This window comes from Dipodomys merriami, unplaced genomic scaffold (assembly GCF_024711535.1).
Source record: "Dipodomys merriami isolate MVZ:Mamm:240054 unplaced genomic scaffold, mDipMer1.0.p SCAF_42, whole genome shotgun sequence".
Classification (NCBI taxonomy): Eukaryota; Metazoa; Chordata; class Mammalia; order Rodentia; family Heteromyidae; genus Dipodomys; species Dipodomys merriami.
The window spans coordinates 2721155-2733167 of NW_027205826.1; the positions used below are offsets into that span (position 1 = coordinate 2721155).

The window sequence follows — 12013 nt, forward strand, 5'->3', positions numbered from 1 at the left end:
GCTCAAAGGAAGCACTCTACCACCTGAGCCACAGCTCCATTTCCAGCTCGTTGGTGTTTAATCAGATAAGTGTCTCACAGACTTTCCTGCTCCAGCTGGCTTTGAACTATAATCCTCAGATCTCAGCTGCCTGAGTAGCTACAATGACAGGCGTGAGCCACCAGTACCTGGCTCTAACATACTTTCTCAGTGTCCTGGCTACAGGCTCACCTTTAGAGACCCACTGTGCATCTGGAAAGTCCTTGTTGAGGTAGAAACCCCATGAAGTCCTGTTACTGAATTGTTGGTGTTGATCCTCACCTACTGTCCTCTCTACCAGCCAGAGGCCACCTCCTCAGCACCCAGCACGCTGCCAACCCAAAGTCACTACTCCGTAAGTATGTCTGCTGCTGATGCTGCTGAGGCTTTCTAGTTCAAGACTCTTCTATCCAGAAAGAAAAAGAGAACAGGGAAGTCCTCCAGCAAAAAATGGCCCTGACAGCTACCCAGCAGTGGCTCTAAAGCATAACGCCAGCCCCTCCCACCACAGAAGCTGGTTTCCCTAATACACTAGGCCCTGGTGTTTCAGCAACAGGCTGGAACCAGAGGACAATACTGCTCTCTGTTGGGGGAGGCACTCAAGTAGGCCACTGCATTACACAGATCAGAGCCTCAGAGGTGCCTCCCTGCGACTGAATAGGACTTAACATCTGTGGACAGCACCCTGACACCCAGACCAGGAAAGAGGCAAATGTTGCCACCACCACCCCTCTGTCATTGGTCATGGGGCTTGGCCTCTGGGCTTGAGTGCTGTCCCTGGGCTCTTCAGCTCAAGGCTAGTGCCTATCACTTTGAGCCATAGCGCCACTTCCGGTTTTCCAGGCTGGCTTACTCAGCCTCCTGAGTAGCTAGGATTACAGGCCTGAGCCACTGGCACCAGGCCTGCTTTCTCTTACTATCAGTCACTACTAGGGTAAGCTCCTACAGAACAGCCAGAGGTGGCTGTGAAAGGAAGCGTGAACAGACCTGCTGTGAGTTCAAGTCAGCCGGCCTCTACCAGAAGCCCAGGAAGTAGATCCATCCCTCCCTCTCCAGATTTCCCTGAGCTCTGTTTGGCAAGATCATTGAGCAGAGGTTCAAGTCAACAGATATTACAAAGCCTTTGCTATATGCCAGACTCAGCCCTGGCAGCTCACATACTGAAAACAGACAATACATCGCACTTCAACAGAGTATGGCCAGCATGATGGTGGGGCCACCATGAATCTCACAGCAGGGACCTCTGAAGGGGAAAGAGGACTTAGCTGCAGAAGATCATGCTTAAATTAGGCAGTGCAGATAAGGATTTGGTTGGGATTTGCCTCAATATGGTATGTATGCCCCAAGTCTCAACTGTTCAGAAATCACTAGAGGGAAAGTCAAGGTAGGGAGTGACACTGGGCTGATGGGGGGAAGCAGTGTGGAATGGAGGCCTCGTTCACACTGCAGGTTTTAATGGGGTGTGTGAAGCCCCCTGACCCGTTGGGGGAAGGCCGGTGTGCAGGAACCAAGATCTATAAGGAGGGTGTGCAGCAGCAAGGAGGATACACAAGGATTCCTCGGGAACCGTATTTGGATGGGCGAGGAATATTGACAAATCGGCCTCCCTTCAAAGGCAGTGTGCCTGGAGGCGGGGCCAATCACCAACAGCCTGGGCCACCTGGCGGTTCACCCCAGATGGTTAAGCAGCTGTGTGTGGCGTCTGAGGGGAAGGCGCTCCCTAACCACAGACAGGGGTTCCTCACAATCCTCAGCTCAGGCCAGGCAGGTTGGGGCACAGCCCTAGCAAAGAGCAAACAAACTAAATTATACAGCCCTGGGCAAGAAGAGGAAGACTGGCCTGGGACCAACCCGAATTTAAAAGAAAAACAAACAACAAAAAAACCACCTGCCATTGTGCAGTTGTGTTAACTCATCTGCCCTGTACCCCACATCCTTCTCAGCCAAGCAGTGCTATTCTCTTAGAAGGGATCGGGGTCACAGTTCCCAAATTCAGAACCACACTTTCTCTCTCCCTTTCCATACATAGCCCCCAGATGACGAGGGGGAAGAAGGGGTTGTACAGAGACAACATTCTACAAGACAAGCCATATGACAAGAGAGCAGGGCCCACCAGATGCTTCTCCTTCAGGTCCATGGGGCCAAGGTACTGCAGGCATGCCCAGATGAATGCAGTCACCCCCGGAAGGAAGGGCACTCGCCAACATGAACAAACTGCAGTGAATGAGTCTATCTCAGTCTCAGCATCTGGGGGGAAAAAAGAAGAGGGAAGAAATCATGTAAGTCAGGCTATGGGCCTGGGGAACTGTTGTGTAATAGACAGTCTTCTCTAAGCCATAGGGTGGGATCGGGTAGAGAACTGGTTCCATGAGCCATCAGCACCCCTGGCCTGTCCCCAGCAGCACTTCCCCAAGCAGGCAGCTTCCCACAAGGTCCACTCCAGGAGGACAGGAGGGAGAGGTCTCCACAGGAAACCGGAGGAGCGAGCGTTCTCTTTCAATCTTCTTCAGTGGCACACTGTGTTCAGCTCCATGTGTACTCTGTTAATCACTGACTTCCAGCACACAGGAAAAGCCTTGGTTTATCAGCATTTTTTTTTAATTGAAGGTTAAATATCGGCACCAGTAGCTGAGGCCTAGAATCCTAGCTACTCAGGAAGCTTAAGATCCGAGGATCATGATTCAAAGCCAGCCAGGGCAGGAAAAGTCCACGAGACTCTTATCTCCAGTTAGTCACCAAAAAGCCAGAAGTGGAGCTGTGGCTAAAATGGTAGAGCCCTAGTCTTGAATAAAAAAGCTCCAGGACATCGTCCAGGTGCTAAGTTCAAGCCTCAATATTTGCACAGAAATATAAATATTAGGGTTAAGTCAAGCACTGGTAGCTTATGCCTATGATCTTAGCTACTTAGGAGGCTGAGATCTGATGGTTGCAGTTTGAATCCAATCTAGGCAAAGAAGTCCATGAGACTCTTATCTCTAATTAACTATCCAAAAAAAAAAAAAAAGCCGGCACCTGTGACTCACGCCTGTAATCAGGAGGCTGAGATCTGAGAATCCCAGTTCAAAGTCAGCCCAGGCAGGAAAGTCCGTGAAACTCTTATCTCCAATTAACCACCAGAAAACCAGAAGTGGCACTGTGGCTCAAAGTGGTAGAGTGCTTAGCCATGAGCAGAAAAGCACACGGACAACACCCAGGCCCTGAGTTCAAGCCCTGAGTTTATCACCACCACCACCAACAACAAAAGGGTTGGGGGAAATGGCTTAATGGTAGTGCTTGCCTAGCATGCATGAAGCCCTGGGTTCGATTCCTCAATACTACATATACAGAGAAAGCAAGAAGTGGCGCTATGGCTCAAGTGGTAGAGTGCTAGCTTTGAGCAAAAGAAACTCAAGAACAGTGCCCAGAACCAGAGTTCAAGCCCCAGGACTGGCAAAAAAAAAAAAGGGGACTGGGAAGGTGGCTCAGTGGTAGAGCGCTTGCCTTGCATGCATGAGGCCCTGGGTTCAATTCCTCAGCACCACAAAAGAAAAAAGTAAAAAAGCCAGAAGTGGCGCTGTGGTTCAAGTGGTAGAGCACTAGCCTTGAACTGAAGAGCTGAGGGACAGCGCCCAGGCCCAGAGTTCAGGCCCCACAACCGGACCCAAAAAAAAAAAAAACTCAGGGACAGCACCCAGGTCCTGAGTTGAAGCCCTAACACAAATTAAAAAAAAAAAAAATTAGGGGGCTGGGAAGGTGGCTCAGTGGTAGAGTGCTTGCCTTGCATGCCTGAGGCCCTGGGTTCGATTCCTCAGCACCACATAAGAAAAAAGAAAAAAGCCGGAAGTGGCGCTGTGGCTCAAGTGGTAGAGCGCTAACCTTGAGCTGAAGAGCTGAGGGACAGCGCCCAGGCCCAGAGTTCAGGCCCTAGGACCGGACCCCCCCCCCCCCAAAAAAAATTAGGGTTAAAGTTAGCAATAAGGTCATCTAGACCCTAAATACAACTGGAACAATCAGGGAACAGCAAGCAAGCAGGAGAGAGGATAGGATGGCAGAGAGGTATCATAAGCTCACAGTACTGTGACATCAATAACCATGTATTCCTACATGCTGGGAAATGTGTGCCATGCTCACCAGCACACACATGCCCAGGGCCACTAAGCCTCTCATGCAGAGGACAGCAGGGCTCAACAGGCCCCTGGGCAGAGGTCTGCAAGGAAGAGCAGGCCAATCTGACAATCAGTCTGATCAAGGTCAGCCAATTATCCAGAAAACAAAGATTAGCCCAGAGGCTGGAGTACAGATTAGTGGTAGAGCACCTGGCTTTGTACACGTGAGGCATGCCACCTGCCTCCATCTTCCCCCACACAAGTCTGGACCCTCACCCTTCTAGCCAGCACAGCTTTCACCGTCTCAGATCGGGGCATGTGAGGGTAAAGAATGACACTGAGTCATTCTGGTCTGGTGCCAGGTGACTTCTCTTTGTGAAAAGCATTAACCTGCTGACGAGGGCAGTTCTTTCTAGGACCATAGAAAGCCTCGTTAGGAAAAGCCCGTCAGAAACCCAGGAGAACTGACCCATAAAAGGGCTGTTGAGAAATACTAAGAGAAGCTGTGTCCAGAGGCCAGCCAGGGGGCTCAGGTCTGCAGTCACCAACATCGTTCCAAAATCTCCCCACCCAGCTCCTCCAAGCAAGCACAGCGCTGATGTCATTGGCCAGCGGCACTGCCAAGTCTCCCCCTACTACTGCCTGTCAGCCAGGACCTCCGAAGCTGAGCCAGCCTCACAGGTCAGAGACAGACAGTGACGCTGAACATGACCTTGCAGAGCTGTGACATTCAGTCTTTGGCAGCCAACTGAAATGGGATCCTAAGAGGCCAACTTCCTCTTCCCCAAGGCCTCTCTCCGAATCTGGCTGTTTACAGCTATGGCTGAGGTCCCCATGACACCCCTTCCCAGCAGGGGCTAGCGGAGGTGTTGCACAGGGCAAGACACCAGGTGTCCCAGGGGGATTGTGCCTGTTATACTTTATCCACCAACGCAAGAGTGAAATAACTCTACGGCCAGCTAGAACCACAACAGTGCAGGGGGCAGCCAGCAACATGACATTTTTTTTCCTAAGAGTTTCTGTTTTCCCATCGTCCCACACATGGGATTCTGGGAGAGAGCTGTTCTGAAAGGTCTGACCTGAAATGGGGTGCAGAATCCTTAAAGGGCTAGTTCTGCCCATGGTCCCCTGTAAGAAACGCACAGGCTTCAAAGCCAAATATCCCTGGCTTCCAATCTTGGCTTCAACATGTATCAAACACCAAATGATCTTGGCAAATGATATGTCCCTTTGAGCCTCTACATCTTTACTCTTAGAAAGGAAATTACACTACCTGAATTCACAGAGGCACTGTAAGAATTATGTAAAAGGCACCAAGGAAGAAAGAAAGGTCATCAGCTCTGTTTGATGCAAGCAGAAATCTTGAGTAAGGCTAGAGCTAAGAGATGCCAGACCACATGGGGCAGGAATCAGGGCCAACATGGAGGCCTGAAGGCCAGACCAAAAAAGGTTTTCACAGGGGAGGGGAAACTTTTTACTGCCAAGGGCCATTTGGATATTTATAACATTATTATAGGTCACAGAAAATGATCAATACATGCAGACAGGCCACGGGCAGCTCCTGTTCATTCCACCACGTACATACATACCACATAATTTCCCAGGCTTTATATGGCCACACATAAAAGGAATCACTCAAGGTTTCGGAGGAGGTCCTAGTACTTTAGGAGGGTAGAAAATAGACTTGAGGGAGAAGGGAAAGAAATGTCAGGCAGAAGAGTAAGAAGAAAATCACCATAGCCTCATTTGCCATGGAAAATAGGAAAGGTGGATGCTCAGAACTAAGGTCAAAAGAGCCAGGTGCCAGTGGCTCAAGCCCATAATCCTAACAACTCAGGAGGCTGAGATCCGAGGATCATGGTTCAGAGCCAGCCTGGTCAGAAAAGTCTGTGAGACTCTGATCTCCAATTAAATACCCAAACGCTGGAACTGGAGCTATATAGCTCAAGTATAGCTGGAGCTATACTTAAGTAGAGTGCTAGCCTTGAGCGTATGTGCACACATGTGCACGCGCATGAATACATGTATACATACACACACACACACACACACACACACACACACAGAGTCAAATAGGGCCTCCAGGCTCCAGCTGAGGGGGACAAGGGGTTGGCTGTCTTTTTAACCCTTTCTAACACAATCTGCATTAACTAGGCTTGAATTCAGCCTTGTCCAACAGCAAAACACACTTAGTGGATCCATATTCAGTTGAGTAGCTATGCTTCAAAGGGAACTAATAATAATCAATGCTAAGCTAGAGGGAGATTTTTAATAGAAAGCCACGGGATTCTTTCCTGGATGGCATTCTAGTCAATATTTTTATCAATGACATGGGTGAGGAAACAGATGGTATGCTAATCAAATTCTTGGGTAGCAGAAACCTGGAAAGATCAAAGTCACAATCCCAGGAAATCTCCACAGGACAATATGAGGAGCCCACTCCAATAGACCCAATTTAACTAAGAAAAGTATTAAGCCCTAAGACCAAGCAGCTTAAAACATCAATGGCCCAATTTCAATACGGGAGCATAACCACTCAAAGTTCGTGAACATGTAGGCTGCATTAACAAAGGTGCCTTGTCCCAGCAAGAGAGAGTTACGTCTCTGCCAGGCACCAGTCATGGGGCTTGAACTCAGGGTCTGAGCATTGTCCCTGAGCTCTTTTGCTCAAGACTAGCACTCTACTACTTTTAGTCCCAGCTTCACTTCTGGTTTTTGAGTGGTTAATTGGAGATGAGAGTCTCATGGGGACTCTTCTGCTCAGGCTGGCTTCAAACTTCAATCCTCAGATCTTAACCACTTGAGTAGATAGGACACCAGGTGTGAGCCACCAGCACCTGGCTGGAAGATTCCTTTTGCTATGAGTAGACTTGAATGTCTTTTTTCTGAGTGTGTGCTAGTCCTAGAGCCTGAACTCAGAGCCTGGGCACTGTCTCTGAGCTTTCTTGCTCAAGGTTAGCACTCTACCACTTTGAGCCACAGCTCCACTTTCAGCTTTTTTGGTGGTTAATTAGAGATAAGAGTCTCATGAAGTCCTGCCTGGGCTGGCTTTGAACCAGGATCCTCAGATCTCAGACTCCTGAATAGCTAGGATTAGGTGCCCAGCTTGAATCTTTGATTTTTTTTTTTTTTTTTTTTTTTTTTTTTTTGGTCATGGGGCCTGAACTCTGGGCCTGGGCACTGTCCCTCAGCTCTTCAGCTCAAGGCTAGTGCTCTACCACTTGAGCCACAGTCCTGGTTTTTTTCTGCTTATGTGGTACTGAGGAATCGACCCCAGGGCCTCATGCATGCAAGGCAAGCACTCTACCACTGAGCCACTTTCCTAGCCCTGTACTTTGATTTTTGCCCATTGCTTTTCTAACCATATGAATGTATCGAATATATCTTTTAAAAAAATCAGCAATCTCTCACTCTTTCTCTCTCCCTCTCCCTCTCTCTGTATATGTCTATAATGGTGTTATTCATTCACAATAGCTGAAAAGTAGAAGAATCCCAAATATCCACTTACTGATAAATAACAGTATATTCCTACAATGTAATACAATTTTGTCTTAAAAAGGAAGAACATAGCTGGGCGTTGGTGGCTCACACCTATAATCCTAGCTACTCAGGAGGCTGAGCTATGAGGATGGCAGTACAAAGCTAGCCCAGGCAGGAAAGTCCCTGAGACTCTTATCTCCAATAAACCACCAGAAAACTAGAAGTAGCTGGGCACAGGTGTCTCACACCCATAATACTAGCCACCCAGGAGGCTGAGATCTGAGGATCATGGTTCAAAGCCATCGGGCAGGAATGTCCATGAGATCTTATCCTCTTATTCCAATTAACCACCAGAAAACCAGAAGTGGTACTGTGGCACAAGTGGTAGAGCGCTTGCTTTGAGCTGAAAAGCTCAGGGACAGCACCCAAGCCCAGAGTTCAAGCCCCACAACAGAAAGAAAGAGGAAGGAAGGAAGGAAGGAAGGAAGGAAGGAAGGAAGGAAGGAAGGAAGGAAGGAAGGAAGGAAGGAAGGAGGGAAAGAAGAAAGGAAGGAAGGAAGGAAGGGAAAAGAGAAAGAAAAAAAAAACCAAAAGTAGATCTGTGGCTCAAAGTGACAAAGCGCTAGCCTGGTACCCAGCCCCTGAGTTCAAGCCCCAGGACGAAAAAAAAAAAAAAACACGGAAGGACATAGCTGGGTGCTGGTGGCTCACACCTGTAATCCTAGCTACTCAGGGGGCTGAGATCTCAGCCAGCCTGGGCAGCAAAGTCCACGAGACTTTGATCTCCAATAAACTACTCAGAAAAAGACTGAAGTGCCCTGTGGCTCAAGTGGTAGAGCACTAGCCTAGAGCACAGTGACTCAAGGATAGTGCCCAGGCCCTGAATTCAAAGCCCCAGGACTGGGAGGAGGGAGGGAGAATATATATAATATTACATATGTTTTTTGTTTCTATTGTATATATATATATATATATATATATATATATATATATATATATATATATATATATATATATATGTATATACAGTCAATTAGCAAACTTTGGGTTCTGATTTTGCAACAGGTTCTGTTAGGGTTAACAAACATATTCTCCCTTTCTTTGATCTCTTGCCAGATAAAGGTGAGTTGGTACTCTTGGAGTCACCCACCTTTAGTTCTTGCTCAAGTAACATCTTCCTAATGACTCTCAGTAATTTTCTGTCCAACTTGCAGCAAAGGGAGACTTGATATCATGAATGTCTTTTTCAAGAATACTCAGCTGGGTGCCAGTAGCTCATGCCTAGAATCCTAGAAACTCAAGAGGCTGAGATCCAAAGATTGGTTTTCAAAACCAGACTAGGCAGAAAAGTCCATGATACTCTTATCTACAATTAACCAGCAAAATGCCAGAAGTGGAGCTGTTGTTCAAGTGGTAGAGTACCAGCCTTAAGTGGAAAAAGCTAAAGGAGAACTTGAGGTCCTAGTATGGGCACAAAAAAATATACTGAAATTATAAAAACTGGGATCATTTAATTACACTAAAATGTTTGGCTTCTCAAGGTTCCCCTTCTTTAACTACTGTCCCTTCTGACCTTTTAGAGCTAGTGAGACTCAAAGCAACTGAGGCCTGAGGTCTGGATCAGGAAAGTCTGTAAGATTCTTTCTCGTTCTTGCCTTATTTCTTTCCTCCTTTCTTCCTTTCTTTTTTGTCAGTCGTAGGGCTTGAACACAGGGCCTGGGCACTGTCCCAGAGCTCTTTTGCTCAAGGCTAGCACTCTAACAGTTGATCCACCTTGCCATTTCCAATTTTCTGGTGGCGAATTGGAGACAGGAGTCTCTCAGACTTTTCTACCTGGCCTGGCTTTGAACTATGATTCTCAGATCTCAGCCTTGTGAGTAGTTAGGATTACAGGTGTGAGCCACCAGCATCAGGCCTGTGAGATTCTTATCTCCCTACCAAAAAAGATGGAATAGCACTTTGCTCAAGTGGTAGAGAACTAGCTTTGAGCAAAAAACATCACCCAGGCCCTGAGTTCAAACCCTAAGACCAGTGCACACACGCACACACGTGCACACAGACAAACACATGTACACACACACACTCAAAACAATCAGTATGAGGTTTTCCTGTTCTTATATGGCATCAGTCGGGTGGAAATCTGGCTCTGACCCTACTCGCTGGTCCATGTGACTGTACTATTTCCCACTGTCTCAGCAGCCACAGGCAAAGCTGATTATTATACAAACCGCTGATCACCAAACCACACATTGGAGCTGGCAGGTCTTTTCAGAAGAAAAACATTCCTGTTTCAGTAGTGGCCTAACCTCTAGTTCACCTGTACTGCTATAAACAAACACAGGACTGTTAGGAAACTAGGGTTTAGGCAATATTTTTTAAAGGAGACTATCTTTTCAGCCACAAAAGATACCTTGGTGAAAACAACACAGACACAACAAGACAAAAACACTGGCCAAGGTTCACTAGTAAGTGCCAAGCCCTACCCAGAGAGGCTCTGTCTCTTTCCAGCTCCCACTGTGATGGAAAGAGCTCATACTCTCCAGCTACTTCAGAGGTGGGTATTGGGAGATTATGGTTTGCCTGGGCAAAAAGTTAGGAAGATACTTCCCCACCACCTCCATATCAACCAACAAACCAAGCATGATGGTACACACCTGTGGTTCCAGCTCCACGAAAGAGGATCACACTCTAGGCCAACACAGGCAAAAAGGTAAGATGCCATCCAAAAAAAATATAATAAAGGGCTAGGGGTGTGGCTGAAGTGGTAGATGACCTGGATAGCAAGTATTAATTCAAACCCCAGTACTGCCAAAAATTAAGAGAAATAAAAAGTGAAAGCTGGGCACTGGTGACTCATGCCTGTCATCCTAGCTACTCAGGAGGCTGAGATCTAAGGATCATGGTTCAAAGCCAGCCCAAGCAGGAAAGACTGTGAGACTCTTAACTCCAATGAAAACACCAGAAAACTGGAAGTGGTGCTGTGGCTCAAGAGGAAGAGCACTAGCCTTGAGCTAAAGAGCTAAGGGACAGTGCCTAGGCCCAGAGTTCAAGCCCCACAGCCTACAAAAAAAGAAAAGGAAAAACAGTTAAAAGAGCTCATATTTGACTGACTAGGTTGAGTTAAATAAAGCCTTGGGTATGGGCAGTATTATTACCCTCTTCTCATTGTTTCTGGAGCTCAGTGTAGAGGAAGAAATGATCCAAAGGATTGGTTTGTTATGTTTTTTTCTGTCAGCCATGGGGCTTGAATTTAGGGCCTGGGTGCTGGCCCTGAGATTTTCTGCTCAGAGCCAGGGCTTTAACATTTTGGGCTATAGTTCCACTTTAAGTTTTCTGGTGATTAATTTGAGATAAGAGTCTCATGAACTTTCCTGCCTGGGCTGGCTTTGAACTGTGATTCTCAGATCTCCTCTGGAGTAGCTAGGATTATAGGCCCAGCATCCAGTTTCAGATTGGATTTTCTTTTCTTGTTTGTTGTACAGGCATTAGATATCCTTTCTTTCTTTTTTTTTTGGTCATTCACAGGGTTTGAACTCAAAGCCTGGGTGCTGTCCTTGAGCTCTTTTGCTCAAGGCTAGGGATCTTCCGCTTTGAGCCACAGTGCCACTTCTCGTTGTTTTTTGTTTTGGTCCGGTCGTGGGGCCTGAACTCTGGGCCTGGGCACTGTCCCTCAGCTCTTCAGCTCAAGGATAGTGCTCTACCACTTGAGCCACAGCGCCACTTCCGGCTTTTTTCTTTTTGCTTATGTGGTGCTGAGGAATTGAACCCAGGGCCTCATGCATGCAAGGCAAGCGCTCTACCACTGAGCCACCTTCCCAGCCCCCACTTCTCGTTTTTGAATGGTTAAATGGAAACAAGCCTTACAGGGACTTTTCTGCCCAGCCTGGTTTCGAACCACAATCCTCCTCCCAAGTAGCTAGGATTACAGGCTTGAGCCACAGGCGCCCGGCTTGCATTAAATTTTCAAAAGGTTGATTCGCCCATGCCAGTTGGCACTCCTTAGCACCTTCTCAAAATAGAAATATGACTTGCTTTCGGTTTTCTTCTATTCACCACTAGCAGCCCTGACTGTCCAGGTCTAATCTTCTGAAATCCAGTCACCACAAACAAGGAGTGGGAGTGTCTGAGTGGGAGTTCAAGGACAGTTAACTCTCCAGCTATTTGGGGGCTGGTAATCATGAATAGTTTGTACTTTACCTCCCAGCTCAGTACATCACCCAGTCATTTTCCAGGAGTAGCTCTAAGAGAACTATTGGCAAAGAATTAGATCTAAGTTGGAAGGTGGAATAAACTGCAGGGCATTTGTTGATTTTATCCAAACATGATATCTCCTGTTCCATGATTAATGATAGTTTACATTCTGGAATGTTCTAATATTTTCAGGGACTTTCCAATTTTTTTTATTCCATGGAACACATGGTTGGTTGGTT

General features: G+C 47.1%; 1 protein-coding gene across 1 annotated transcript in view; it reads right to left on the minus strand.

Annotated features, from left to right (window-relative positions):
* Window positions 1-12013, minus strand: part of Tmem94 (transmembrane protein 94) — a 40795-nt gene that overhangs the window by 26082 nt on the left and 2700 nt on the right. Inside the window, exon 2 of the mRNA XM_069993024.1 lies at window positions 2132-2265. Within this exon, the coding sequence (XP_069849125.1) occupies window positions 2132-2155 (24 nt within the window). The 5' untranslated portion in view covers window positions 2156-2265. The remainder of the gene's footprint in view (window positions 1-2131; window positions 2266-12013) is intronic.